Raw genomic sequence first — 13481 nt, 5'->3', positions numbered from 1 at the left:
TTCTCCTCCTCCCCCCTCCCGCCCGCCCCGCGCGCCTCCTCCCCAGGTTCCCCCTCCCCCACTGCCGCCTCCTCCTCCTCCCGCCCCAGGGTGAGCGCGAGCCACCTCCCTCCCTCCCTCCGCCATGGATCCCAGCAACTGGAGCAGCTTCATCTTCCAGGTAACAACCCCCTCCCCCCGCCCCCCCGCCCCCTTCCCACACCCCCTCCTGCCCGCCCTCCCTCCCGTCCCACCCCCCCTCCGCGCGCCCGGTGCGCGCGCAGCTGTCCCCCTCCCTCCCTCGCGCCCTCCCCCGCCCTCCCCGAGGCGCCGGCTGGGCGCGCGCGCGGCGGGGGCCGAGGCTGCTCCCTCGCTCCCCCCACCCCGCCCCGCCAGGCTCCAACCGCCGCCGCCGCCGCCGCCGCCGCCGCCGGGCCCCCGCCCCCGGCCCCGGCCCCCGGCCCCGCGGGGCCTCCCGCCCCCACCCAGGGGGCGTCGCCGCCGCCGTCGCCGCCGCGCTCCGCGGCCCGCAAGGCGCCCTCCTTCCCTCCCTCCCTCCCGCCGGCCGGGGTGCGCGGGCGGCGGGGCGGCCCGCGGGCCATGCGTTCGGCGCGGCCCAGCCCGGCCGGCCGGGGGCGGCGCCCCGAGCCCGGGCCCCGCGCGGCCCGCGCCCCCGGCCCCCGCTGAGCCCCGGGGGCCCCACCGTGGCCGAGGCCATGTTCCCCGTGTTCCCTTGCACGCTGCTGGCCCCCCCCTTCCCCGTGCTGGGCCTGGACTCCCGGGGGGTGGGCGGCCTCATGAACTCCTTCCCGCCACCTCAGGGTCACGCCCAGAACCCCCTGCAGGTCGGGGCTGAGCTCCAGTCCCGCTTCTTTGCCTCCCAGGGCTGCGCCCAGAGTCCATTCCAGGTGAGTAGGGGCCGGCCGTGGCGGGCCGTGGCGGGCCGGGAGGGCGCCGACTCGCGGCCGCGGCCCACACGGTCCTTGTCTCTGCAGGCCGCGCCGGCGCCCCCACCCACGCCCCAGGCCCCGGCGGCCGAGCCCCTCCAGGTGGACTTGCTCCCGGTCCTTGCCGCCGCCCAGGAATCCGCAGCGGCTGCTGCGGCCGCCGCGGCTGCAGCCGCCGCCGTGGTTACTGCACCCCCGGCCCCCGCCGCCGCCTCCACAGTGGACACAGCGGCCCTGAAGCAGCCCCCGGCGCCCCCTCCGCCACCCCCGCCTGTGTCGGCGCCCGCCGCCGAGGCCGCGCCCCCCGCCTCTGCCGCCACCATCGCCGCAGCGGCGGCCACCGCTGTCGTCTCCCCAACCTCGACGGTCGCCGTGGCCCCTGTTGCGTCTGCCTTGGAGAAGAAGACAAAGAGCAAGGGGCCCTACATCTGCGCCTTGTGCGCCAAAGAGTTCAAGAACGGCTACAATCTCCGGAGGCACGAAGCCATCCACACCGGAGCCAAGGCCGGCCGGGTCCCCTCGGGTGCTATGAAGATGCCCACCATGGTGCCCCTGAGCCTCCTGAGCGTGCCCCAGCTGAGCGGAGCCGGCGGGGGAGGGGGAGAAGCGGGTGCCGGCGGCGGCACGGCTGCAGTGGCCGCCGGTGGCGTAGTGACCACGACCGCCTCGGGAAAGCGCATCCGGAAGAACCACGCCTGCGAGATGTGCGGCAAGGCCTTCCGCGACGTCTACCACCTGAACCGACACAAGCTGTCGCACTCGGACGAGAAGCCCTACCAGTGCCCGGTGTGCCAGCAGCGCTTCAAGCGCAAGGACCGCATGAGTTACCACGTGCGCTCACATGACGGCGCTGTGCACAAGCCCTACAACTGCTCCCACTGTGGCAAGAGCTTCTCCCGGTGTGCAGGGGCCACGGTCGCCCACTAGGCCGGTGGGGAGGGAGGGACGCCTACAGAGGTGGCCAGGCCTTGGCTGGCGGGGAGGGAAGCGGCTCCGAGGATGGGGAAGGGGAGCCACTCCCAGGGAGGAGGGAGGAAAGCCTCTCCTGGTTACCAGGGAGCAGGGGGTGGTACTTTGCAAAGGAGGTGGGTCTTTGGGTGGAAGGATAGCTTCGCGTGGGAGGAGGAGGAGGAAGCCGGGTTGGATGGGAGGGATTTCCTGCTTGTGTAGGACCATGAGTCTTTGGGAGAAAACGCAGGGACTTTTAAACAGCCTGCAATGGGCAGCTAGGCAAGACTTGAGGCAGCACCTCCCAATCTCAGGGCCTCGGCCCTAACCCCCGACCCGAACGTATCCCCAGGCCGGATCACCTCAACAGTCACGTCAGACAAGTGCACTCCACAGAGCGGCCCTTCAAATGTGAGGTAGGAAGCCCGCCTCCTCCTGTCCTGGTTTTCATGATTTTGAGCCTCATTGTAGTTGTCTGAGTTCAGCCTCTCAGACCCCCTTTTTCTCTCTCTTCTTTTTGCCTTTTCACTCCATTTTCTCATTTCTTCCTCAAGGCCTCGTCATCACACTCCCATTTCCTACAGATCAAAGATCCCCAAGGCTCTGATCCCTTTAACCTCTTGCTCCCTTCTCCCTACTCCCCGAAACTTTAACTCTCCTGTGACACCCCCCACGCCCCTCCCCCCTCCCCAGAAATGTGAGGCAGCTTTTGCTACGAAGGATCGACTCCGGGCGCACACAGTACGACACGAGGAGAAGGTGCCATGTCATGTGTGTGGCAAGATGCTGAGCTCGGCTTATATTTCGGACCACATGAAGGTGCACAGCCAGGGCCCTCACCATGTCTGTGAGCTCTGCAACAAAGGTACATGCTCTGGGATGTCAAGAGGGCCAGGGAAAAAGGGGAGGCACAAAGCTGGTGGCTCTTCCACAGATGTGGGTTAAAGGTGCTGTAGCCAAGAGCTCGTGGCATCTAGAGCCCTTTGGGAGGCAAACCAAGCAGCATTGGGAACAACTGAACATTGCTAAATTCTGAGAAGCCATAGCTGGAAGAGACGATCTACCAGAAAGATTGAACCTCCTGGGTGTGTGGGGGAAGAATTGGAAGTGGGACATGGCTGCTTTGGGAAAGAATTAGTCAAGAGAGCCAGTCCCCATGGGTCAGAAGGCAAGGTTCAGCCATGTAGCCACAAGTTCTTGTCTCCAGCTCCTGGGCAAATGGAGTACACTGGCCGGGGTTTAACAAGCACACATCCTGGCCCAGTAGCAGAAAAAGTTTCTTTTAAATGCACTTAACTCAGTAACTGGGCTGAGACTGTGGGACACTGGAGGGAAGGGACACAGCCGTCTTTCCTGAGAGTCAACCCTTAAAGTAGCTAGGAATCAGTGTCCTATTGTCCCTGGAGAGATCTCCCAGCCATGAAGAAAGAATGAGCTTTGTGCTTTCCAAGACTGAGAAGTAGGCACCACTCAAATCAGGCCCCTGGTTCAGGGAGGGGCCTTGCCTGTGCCCCACCAGCTCCAGCAGAGTAGTTGGCCCCAGGCTACCAAGGATGTGGTGGGAGGAGGACAGGGCCATCTGAGAAGGGCGTCCCCAGCCTAGGAGAACAGCCCCGTCTCTGGGGTCTCCATCTGGCTGACCCCCACCCCCCATCCCAATCCACCCCCCCATAGGCTTCACCACAGCAGCATACCTGCGCATCCACGCGGTGAAGGACCATGGGCTCCAGGCCCCGCGGGCTGACCGCATCCTGTGCAAGCTGTGCAGCGTGCACTGCAAGACCCCTGCCCAGCTGGCCGGCCACATGCAGACCCATCTGGGGGGGGCCGCCCCCCCTATCCCGGGAGATGCCCCCCAGCCACAGCCCACCTGCTGAGGGGGACCCCCGCACCCACCAGGCAAGGCGTGGGGCATGGCTGGGGGGGCGGGATGGGGTGTGTGGGACAAGAGGGCTCAAAGGGCCCTATAGGGGATCTCAGGAAGGCTAGGGATACCAATCTATCACTCAGGTTAGGGAGACTCCAGGGCCAGGGAGGGCCCTTCAGGAGAACTGCTCTGTCTGGGTAAGGAGTCAGGCCAAAGCCTCTGGGGACCAGATAGGAAGTGACCAACGGCTGTGTCCCAGGGGAAGTAGTCTGGAAAAAGAGTCTGGGTTAAGGGGTATGGCTCTTGCCATTCAGGTCGCGCTGTGATCCTTGGTATTTCTCACTGTGCAGGTACTGGTGAGGTTTGTCCAATGGCGGCGGCGGCAGCAGCAGCAGCGGCGGCAGCAGCGGCGGCAGCAGCAGTGGCAGCCCCTCCCACAGCTGTGGGCTCCCTCTCTGGGCCCGAGGGGGTGCCAGTGAGCTCTCAGCCACTTCCCTCCCAGCCCTGGTGAGCTCCAAGTTGGTGGGGGGAGAAGGGAGAGCAGAGAAAAGCCCCTTGGTACAATCTCCTCTCCCCCTCTCTTCCCACCAACTCTCTTTACTCCCTCACCAACCAAGGAGCCTCCAGAAGGAAAGGAGGGAGAAATGTGTTCTTAGGGGAATTCACTAGATTTAACGATTTGTTTCTCCTGCTCCTCTCTTCTCCCTACCAGAGCTGACCCCTATACACACCTGTTCCCTTGGTTGTGTTGAAGTCCCCTGGACAGTGGGCAGGGGTGGCAGAGGACAGGAGCAGCCACTGCCCTCACCCCCTCTCCTCTCTGTAATCCCCTGCCCTGCCCTCCCAGGGATTTGTGAGCCTTTTCCCTCCATGGTCCTTGCTCTCCTCCTTCCAGTCCTCTCCCTTCTGTCTGCTGCCCCTCCCTGGGGAGTTGGTGCTTTTTTTTTCTTTCTTTCTTTTTTCTTTTGTTTTGTTTTGTTTTCCAGGGGGAGGGAGGAGAGGAAGGAGGGGAGTCAAAGATTCTGTCCCAGAGAAGGAGAAAGTTGAGATTAGAGAAGGGGCAGAAGCAGGGAAGGCAGAAGTTCATTAGGTAGGGTTGTTGGGGGTTAGTCCCTAAACGTCATCCTACTTGAAAATCTGTGGGGGTGGGGAAAGTCAAAGGGGGCAAAAGAAGGAGCCACTAGCGCCAGAGGCAGAACAGGAGATGGAATCTGAGGGGCCCAGGGTAAATAAGGGGAACCAGGGACTAGAGGTGCTTCCTGGGGGCAGGGGGAATGCAACCAGTGTCTCCCCCTTCCCTCTTCCACCCCAGCTCCTGCCCTGGTCTTTTCTTTTCATCCCTCTTCCCCATGACAGAAGCTGTGGCCCTGGCCATGTCATCGTGTTCCTGTGTCCCCTGCATGTTCCTCACCCTCCACCCCCCTCCTTTTGCGCGGACCCTATTACAATAAATTTTAAATAAAACCTGGTTCTGGCTCTGGGTTCAATGAATTTCCTTCACTAAGCCCCTTGTCCTTACTTCGTAGGGGGTGGTTCTTGTGCCTGGTATCAGTCCCAACCTTGCTTTGCTGTATATAGCTCTGTGCTCTGGCTCCTCCTTCCCCAAGGACAGCCCTCGGGGTGGCAGCACAGATTTAGGGTGTGGCCAAAGCTCCAATGGATGTGGAGAGCAAGTTCTAGGGCTCCCAGGTTTCTGGGGAAATAATCTGGGCAGGTCCAGAATAACCACTAAAGGTTTGAAGAGGCCCAGGTTAGGCATCCAAACAGCTATTGAACATAAACACTGCTCTCCCTTGGTTGTACTCATTGCCAGCTGCTCAGGACCCTGGACAAATACCTGCACACCCTTAACCCTGAAAAGCCATCATGGGTAATGTAGGTGCAGAAAGGTTGAGGGGGCCTGAGCCCTGGGGCCAGGAGCAGGAAGATTCAGAATAACTGCACTCCACCTGCACGATCTCCGCATCATCCGCATCGGCGCCCTGCATTTGCGGTGGATCCTCAGTCCTAGCCCCTCCTGCTCCAAGCTGTCCCTGCAGGCTCTATTGGAATTCCCTTTCCTTGCCTAGCTCCGTCCTTTCCAAGAACCCTTTCCTGAGCCTTCCAATATCCATTTTCTGCTGCTCCTTCCCTGGGGATAGGAAGATTTACTGTTCTGCAGTCTCCCTTCTCTTGAAACCCCACCCTGCTTTTCTGCAGCCTCCCCAAATTTTGCCCCATCTCCCTTGCCCTCTTTCTGCTGTAGGGGTGCCTCCACCCATTCCTGCCTGCCTCATTAGTCCCGTCTCTCCTCGCAGACCCCCGGTCTCTGCCAGGGCCCCCGGTGACCGTTGGCGGGAGGGGCCGAGGACTTAGGAAGGGGGCGTCCCGCCGGGAGGCGCGCGTGGGAAGGGGCAGGGAGGGGTCGCGAGTGGTCCCTGGGTCTGTTGCCTTGGTAACGCAGGGCCTGGCACGCGAGGCTCCCTTGGGCTGGCCGGGAGGGGCCGGAGGCGTGCAAGGGGCGGGGGCGGGCGCGCGGCGGCAGTGGAGCGCAGGGGAGGGGACCAGAGAAGAGGGGACGAGCAAACGCGAGGAGAGAGGAGGGGAGACCCGCCGCCTCCCTCCTTCCTAAGCTGACTTGCTCCCTCCCGGGCTGCGGCTGCTGCAACGGCGGCGGCGGCGGCGGCGGCAGCGGCGGTGGCGGCGGCGGGAGCAGTCTGAAGGCCGGCGTCGAGGTGAGACTGGGACGGACTGAAGCTGCGGGTAGGAGTGGACCTACAGACGGCCTGATTGCACGGGAATGCGGGCGCCGGGCGAGCTGGAAGGTGGTGCTGGGTGCCCCGCGCCATGGGGAGGAGGAGGTGCCAGCCCGCGGAGGGCGAGGAAATCCCTAAGAGGGGCTCAAAAGCAACTCAGGAGATGCCCAGGTCCCCTAGGAAAAGGCAGGGGCGTCTGCGCCCCAAACGCGCAGCAAGAATACCGGCACCGCCTGGGCGTCCAGGGAGGAGAGAAGGATGCCGAGGGAGTGGAATGTGTGTGTGTCAGATCCCCTGCCCAATCTGCCTGTCGGAGTTTCCCGGTGGCGGCTGCACAGTTTGTTGATTTGGGGGTGCTGGGGTATCTGCTGGGATGTGAGAGACTGGATTCTGTTGGGCAGACCAAAGATGAGACCCTGAGGAGAGTCCTGTTTATAAAAGTAATTTTCTTCCACCGGCGCCCATGCAGGAAGCTTTGAGTAGAGCACTTCTCCCCCAGGGATGTCCCACCCCAAAACAAAGGAAACCCCAACTTTTCTTCTTCGTCCCAGAGACAGCACAAGGCTGGCCTTGAGACAGGAGCCTGGCCCTCTTGGGTCTGCAGTGCTGACAGCCCCACTTCTCTCCTCACACCAAGCCTGTCTCCTCCTCTTGCAGGGTTTGCTACTGTCTGCTGTTCCCTCCTTCCCACAGGGGTTCTCTCCCCTCTCCCATCTCAAGATGGCAGCCAGCAGCTCTGAGATGAAGGGGGTCGAGGATTGTCCGGAGACCCAGGGAGAAGGGCCTGGCCATTCTGAAGCTGGAACTGGCCCTCTCCAGGCCCTAGCAGAGGTCCCAGACCAGCCAGAGGCCCCACAGCCAGGCCCAGACACCACTGCAGCCCCTGTGGACTCAGGGCCTGATGCTGGGCTGGCTCCAGAAACTACAGACACCCCAGCTGGGGCCCCAGAAACAGCTCAGGCCACAGACCTTAGCTTAAGCCCAGGAGGGGACTCAAAAGCCAACTCCATCCCTGAAGAGGCATGCAAAGAGCCAGCATCCAAACCAGAAATGAACAAAGAAGCCACTGCAGACCAGGGGTCTGAGCAGGAGTCTGGAGCCCCTCCCAAGCCAGCCTCAGAGCCTGCTTCCCAGCTAGACTCCCAGTCAGACCCTCAGCCAGCTTCCCAGCCCACCCCCAAACCAGCCCTTCAAATAGAGCCCCCTACCCAGGAGGACCCCACCCCTGAGGTCCTGACAGAAAGTGTAGGGGAAAAGCAAGAGAATGGGGCAGTGATCCCTTTACAGGCTGGGGATGGGGAAGAGGGCCCAGCACCCCAGCCTCACTCCTCACCCTCAACAAAAACGCCCCCAGCCAATGGGGCTCCCCCCCGTGTGCTGCAGCAGCTGGTTGAGGAGGACAGAATAGGAAGGGCCCATAGTGGGCATCCAGGATCTCCCCTTGGTAGCCTAAGCCGCCACCCCAGCTCCCAGTTGGCAGGTCCTGGGGTGGAGGGAGGTGAAGGCACCCAGAAACCTCGTGACTACATCATCCTTGCCATCCTGTCCTGCTTCTGCCCCATGTGGCCTGTCAACATCGTGGCCTTCGCTTATGCCGTCATGGTGAGCCCCAGGATAAACCACACTTTCCCTACCCTTTCTGCATGGTTCCCACTGCCCCACTTATACAGCCTTTGCTGGTCCTGCCCAGGATCTAACTTTCTGAGCCACCACTGCCCTACCCCTTCGGTGGGAGGAATATGGAGACATGTCACACAGCCTCACTGACCTGTGCCCTCTTCCCCCTTCCTCCCGTAACCTCATGGGGCTGGCCTCTGGACGACTCACCTGATCCCTGCTGGGCTGGCTTCTCCTGACCTGGGCCATGGTACCTCCACCCCACACCCTAACCCCAGTCCCGGAACAGTCTGCAGCAGGGGGACGTGGATGGGGCCCAGCGTCTGGGCCGTGTGGCCAAGCTCTTAAGCATCGTGGCGCTGGTGGGGGGGGTCCTCATCATCATCGCCTCCTGCGTCATCAACTTGGGCGGTGAGTGGGGGTCAGGGACACGCAGGGGAGGAGTGGAAGGGTTGGCAAGGGCAGCTTTACTAACCCCTGCCCCTGCTCTCTCCTGTCTGTCCTCCCTACTTCTCCTTTGTCTCTCCTTGTCTCCCCTTTCTCCCTGACCCTGTCTCTGTCTCTCCCTCCCTCTCCTCTCCCACAGTGTATAAGTGAGGGGCTCTGCCCTGCATTCCAAGACTTTTCTTCCTGTTGGGAGCTGCCTTGGGCCCATCCCTCCCTTGGGGGGAGCCCAATTGATGGCCCTGGCCCCCATCCCTAGGGACCAAGGGAGCCTGAGCGGCCTTGTTTACAGCTTCTCTCCTGTTCCTGCATCCTGCCAGGCTCCTCTGCCAACCGTAGGCCTCCCTCTTCCCTGCACTGTTTCCAACCTCCCTGCACTTCTGCCTGTGGATAGCCCCTCCAGCCTCTTGGCCTCCCTAACCCTGCACTTCTGGAAACCTTCCTACTTCTGGAAGCCTCCCTGAACATCTCCCAAACTCTCTGAGCTCTCAGCTTCCCTGCATCTCTCCCCACCTCCCTGCACTTCTCCCAGCCTTCTGAATTCTCTGAACCTCATCCTCGTCTTCCTTCTCCTGACTTTCATTGTCTTGGCATCTAACCCCATTCCTTTTCTCCATTCCTTTATCATCTTCCCTCCCCTTTTTACATCACCCACCCCCTTCCTCTTTCTGCCTCCTCATCTTCCCTTAGCATCCTTTCCTCCACCCTCCTGCCATCATTTATTCTGCAAGAGCTCCAGCACTTAGATCAGGCTGGGGGAAAGGGAGCAGTATTGGGAGGGGGCTACCTAGCCTGGGGCTCCGACTGTTCTCTGCTGGGACCACCCAGGCTCAGACCACCCCCTCACCGGGCGCCTTTTGGGTCGCAGAGCTGCAAGCCAGGCCCCATCTGGGGACTTGTGCAATGGTGGAAGCAATTCTGAACACAGGGAAGTAGGGAGAGGCGCGGCGGTAGAGGAGTCAGCCAGGGTTGACCGGCCCACCTGGGTCTTTTAACCTCAGCCCACGAGCTTCTTCCTTGAAGGTGTAAGGGCTCGGGCCACTTGCGTGCTTTGTAAGGAAAGAATTAAAAAAAAAAAAAAAAATAGGACCAAAGCTTTCAGCAGCCCAGAGCGAGGGAGGGGCGGGTGACTTCTATAATTGTTTTCCAAGAGGACGAGGGAGGTTGGTTGCACGCGACAGCCACTGAGGAGGCAGGGAGCCAGCTACGACGAGGTTCAGAGTTGGCGGGTTTTTTGTTTTCTTAAAAAAAAAAAAAAAGTCTGGGGGAAAAAACCCTAAAACTCCTTTAAGAAAAATATATCAAACTGATTCTCCCTTTTTGTATGCTGAATGCTGCATGAGTCTGAAACACCAATAAACGGAGACTGCATGAGACTCGCCTCCAGTCTCTGTTGGTCCCTGCGTTCGTCTGCCCGGCCAGAGCACTGCCTCCCGGCAGAACCCAAAGGATGGTATACGCATGCGCCGGCGTGGTGGCCATCTTTACTGTGGGCCAAAGCCTGTTATGCCAGAGGCCTACCTGCGCATGTGCAAACCTTCCCTTGCCTTCCTATCCCAAGTAGCTTTGACTAGAGCGGAGCCTCCCGCGCCATTTCTATGCGCCTGCGTACTGTGACTCTGCGCAGCCCGGGAGGCGGGTCTTAGCTCCAGGTGCGTACCGCGGCTGAGTCGACGCGGCCCCCAACTGCGAGGTCCGGAGAGAGGGTGCGGGGTCCACTTGTGGAAAGCAGTGATATGAAGGCGAGACTAGTGGCTCCGCCCCTCTCTGACTCGGAAATTGGATTCTGCGGGTCCTCGGGACCGTCAGAGTGCCGGATCTCGATCTTTGGGGTGGGACCCTACCTTGCAGGGGTCTGAGCGCCCCCTCCCGGGGATAGGCGCTCTGGCCACTTAGAATACTGTTGGAGCCTGATTGGTTGAAGAGAGATTTTTCTAAAACCCTGGGGATCCCAATCACTTGGGGCGGGAGGACCTGGTTTGGTACTCCAGCATTTCCTATATTGTTAGGCCCCTTCCCTAGTGGCTTATGTCCCTTGCCCGGGGTCATGGAGACATTGCGTCCACCACGGCGGCGCCTCTGTCTGAAGAAGGGGAAGTGACTTCCGGCCTCCAGGCTCTGGCCGTGGAGGATACCGGAGGTCCCTCTGTCTTGGCCAATAAGGCCGAGGAAGAGGGGGAAGGAGGACAGGAGGAGGCCGAGCATGCCGGGCCCGGGACTGAGGAGGCAACAGAAGTACCCAGCGCCGAGGGGGAGGAGCGTGTCGAGGGAGAATCCGAGGACTGGTGCGTGCCCTGCAGCGACGAGGAGGTGGAGCTGCCCGAGGACGGACAGCCCTGGATGCCCCCGCCCTCTGAAATCCAGCGGCTCTATGAGTTGCTGGCTGTCCAAGGTACCTTGGAGCTTCAAGCGGAGATCCTGCCCCGACGGCCCCCTACACCCGAAGCCCAGAGTGAAGAGGAGAGATCTGATGAGGAGCCGGAGGCCAAGGAAGAAGAAGAGGAAAAGTGAGAGCACAATCTTACACTTTGTCACTGGGACTGCTCTCCTGATGCCAGGAGAAAATAGAGAGGGGAAAAAAAAGTGGGACCCAGGAGCTTAGAAAGTGGAGGAAGGGAACAGGAAAGGAAGAGCCGACAGGTTGGGGAAAAACGTGTGGGTGTTTGGGAGGACTACTCTTACCCTTCATTCTTTGTCCACCTGTCCCAGACCTCACATGCCTACGGAATTTGACTTCGATGATGAGCCAATGACACCAAAGGACTCCTTGATTGACCGGAGACGCACCCCAGGTACAAGAGGGAAAAGTTTGGGGAGGAGGTGAAGGGCCTCTCCTCTCAGTTACATCAAAAATGACTCCCCTGAAGAGGCCTTTGCTGGGTGCCTCAATTGTCATACAACTTGTAGCTGCTCCAGTGAGCTTAGGTTAATCTCATTCTCATTCTCATTCTCTCTCTCTCTCTCTCTCTCTCTCTCTCTCTCTCTCTCTTGTAATGGGCATTCACTGAGTCACATCCCAGCCCTTTTTATTCTGATACAGGATCTCACCAACTTGCTTAGGGCCTCACCAAGTTTTTGAGTCTGACCTCAAACTTGTGAACCTCCTGCCTCAATCTCCTGAGTCCCTAGGACTACAGGTGTGCTCCACCATACCTGTCCTTGTCTTATTTTGATAGACTATTACAGATAGTTGTATTATGTTTCCCGTTCCTTTTATCCTCTCCTCAAAAGTCCAAGTCCTGTTCATTATTATCTAGCGCCACATCCCTGTACTACTGTGTAAATTACTTAATCTGACCCAATTTCCCACCTCCTTGACATTCTAGAATGTACTCTTGAGTCATTCTTCTTTTTTGGGGGGGGAGGGGGTAACAGGGATTGAACTCAGGGGCACTTGACCACTGAGCCACATCCCCAGCCCTATTTTGTATTTTATTTAGAGACAGTATTTCACTGAGTTGCTTAGCACCTCACTTTTGCTGAGGCTGGCTTTGAATTTGAGGTCCTCCTGTCTCAGCCTCCTGAGCCTCTTGGATTACACACATGCACCACCTCGCCTGGCTCTTGAGTCATTCTTGATTTCTCTTTTTCTTACCTGAACATTCAAGCCAGCAGCAAGTACCACCAGCTCTGCTCCACAACGTTTCCAAGTCTATCTGCTAATGTCTGCCTTCAGCTCCATACCTTCATCCATGCCACCATCTCCCTTGCCACATAGTTACAGTAGCTCTTAACTTACCTCCCTGCTTCCAGTCTCAGCATCAGAGTGGTCCTTTTAAAACAGAATTCATGTCACTTTTCTGCTTAACATCTCCAGGGATTCCATTGCAAGGGTTGGGGGGAGAGCATCTGAGATTCCCCCTACCATCTCTGAACAAACTTTTCTTCCTGCCCCAAGGCCATCACGCTTGCTCATCACGTTAGTGGTGCCTTCTCTTAACTCAAGACTTTCATTGCTGTGCCCCTCTCCCCATTTATGGTCCAGTTTCCTTAGAATCCCCATGCTGAGGCCTGGAAACCTGGGTATTAAGGAAGCTCCCCAAGTGATGAGTAAGATCCACTCCCTCAATTTCTTCAACATTTCCTACCTTCCTCTTTAGGAAGTTCAACCCGGAGCCAAAAAAGGGAGGCCCGCCTGGACAAGGTCCTCTCAGACATGAAGCGACACAAGAAGCTGGAGGAGCAGATTCTTCGTACTGGGAGGGACCTCTTCAGCTTGGACTCAGAGGACCCCAGCCCAGCCAGCCCCCCACTCCGGTCATCGGGGAGTAGTCTCTTCCCTCGACAGCGGAAATACTGACTGTTGTTTCTACTGCCTCTAGAATGCAGAGACTGTATCTGCTAGGGCCTGAGTCCTCTTTTCCTAACTTTCCTAACCCAGGATGCTGGGAAACTTGGGAGAAAGAACCCCAAGCTCCCAACACAGCACCTTGCAGTGTAATGCCAGATTCGTGGGACCCCAATAGACCTCCAGGAGCCGAATCCAATGCAATCACACAAGAGTCTTTATTGTAAGCTCGAGCCTGGACTTACAACCGTTTCCGGCGCAGTGGTCCCAGGAAGTGAGTTCAGTGAGATTTTATAGGTTTTGAGGGGATACTCTATGCTTCACAACATCACACAGCAAATCATTCCATATCGCTGAAAAATCAAACAACAGCTCTTAATATTGATTAGCACATTCACTGGCGGGAACAAGTTAGGTAGGGGTGATTGGTTAGTACTGGGGGGGGGGGTTCCTTTGAACTGATTGGTTTAGGCCACGAGGGGTGTACCTGCTAAACTACATGGTTTCCCAACATGTTATCAACCACCATAAACTACTGGGGCGGGGGGGGGGGGGTTCATCTGGCATCCCAGGTATTTTCCCTGACTCATGCTGACTGGAAGTCCTTAGGGGGTTGCTATGGGTCCTCACCTAGCTTAACTGAGTCAGGGACACCT

General features: G+C 59.0%; 3 protein-coding genes across 7 annotated transcripts; all 3 read left to right on the top strand.

Annotated features, from left to right (window-relative positions):
* The first annotated feature begins 73 nt into the window (after positions 1–73).
* Positions 74–5209, top strand: Maz (MYC associated zinc finger protein). Of its 5 annotated transcripts, XM_027948447.3 has the most exons (7): positions 74–160; positions 801–887; positions 975–1825; positions 2227–2290; positions 2568–2739; positions 3549–3773; positions 4092–4178. In XM_027948447.3, the coding sequence occupies exons 1-6, from the start codon at positions 125–127 to the stop codon at positions 3749–3751; spliced, it is 1413 nt and encodes a 470-aa protein (XP_027804248.1). In that variant the 5' UTR covers positions 74–124; the 3' UTR covers positions 3752–3773; positions 4092–4178. The 5 variants fall into 5 exon arrangements, with proteins under 5 accessions (XP_027804248.1, XP_027804249.3, XP_071461666.1 ...); XM_027948448.3 differs by lacking the exon at positions 3549–3773 and having other exon boundaries at positions 75–160; positions 4092–5209; XM_027948445.3 differs by lacking the exon at positions 74–160 and having other exon boundaries at positions 624–887.
* A 1151-nt stretch (positions 5210–6360) lies between these two features.
* Prrt2 (proline rich transmembrane protein 2) lies at positions 6361–9918 on the top strand. The gene is made up of 3 exons (XM_034636376.2): positions 6361–6455; positions 7134–8078; positions 8372–9918. The coding sequence occupies exons 2-3, from the start codon at positions 7197–7199 to the stop codon at positions 8639–8641; spliced, it is 1152 nt and encodes a 383-aa protein (XP_034492267.2). The 5' UTR covers positions 6361–6455; positions 7134–7196; the 3' UTR covers positions 8642–9918.
* Positions 9919–10139: 221 nt separating this feature from the next.
* On the top strand, positions 10140–13029 carry Pagr1 (PAXIP1 associated glutamate rich protein 1). The gene is made up of 3 exons (XM_071605674.1): positions 10140–11044; positions 11247–11329; positions 12638–13029. Exons 1-3 carry the CDS (start codon positions 10566–10568, stop codon positions 12835–12837), a joined length of 762 nt encoding a protein of 253 aa, XP_071461775.1. The 5' UTR covers positions 10140–10565; the 3' UTR covers positions 12838–13029.
* The last annotated feature ends 452 nt before the right edge of the window (positions 13030–13481 follow it).

This window comes from Marmota flaviventris, chromosome 19 (assembly GCF_047511675.1).
Source record: "Marmota flaviventris isolate mMarFla1 chromosome 19, mMarFla1.hap1, whole genome shotgun sequence".
Taxonomy (NCBI): Eukaryota; Metazoa; Chordata; class Mammalia; order Rodentia; family Sciuridae; genus Marmota; species Marmota flaviventris.
This window is presented reverse-complemented; position numbering and strand designations above follow the sequence as displayed.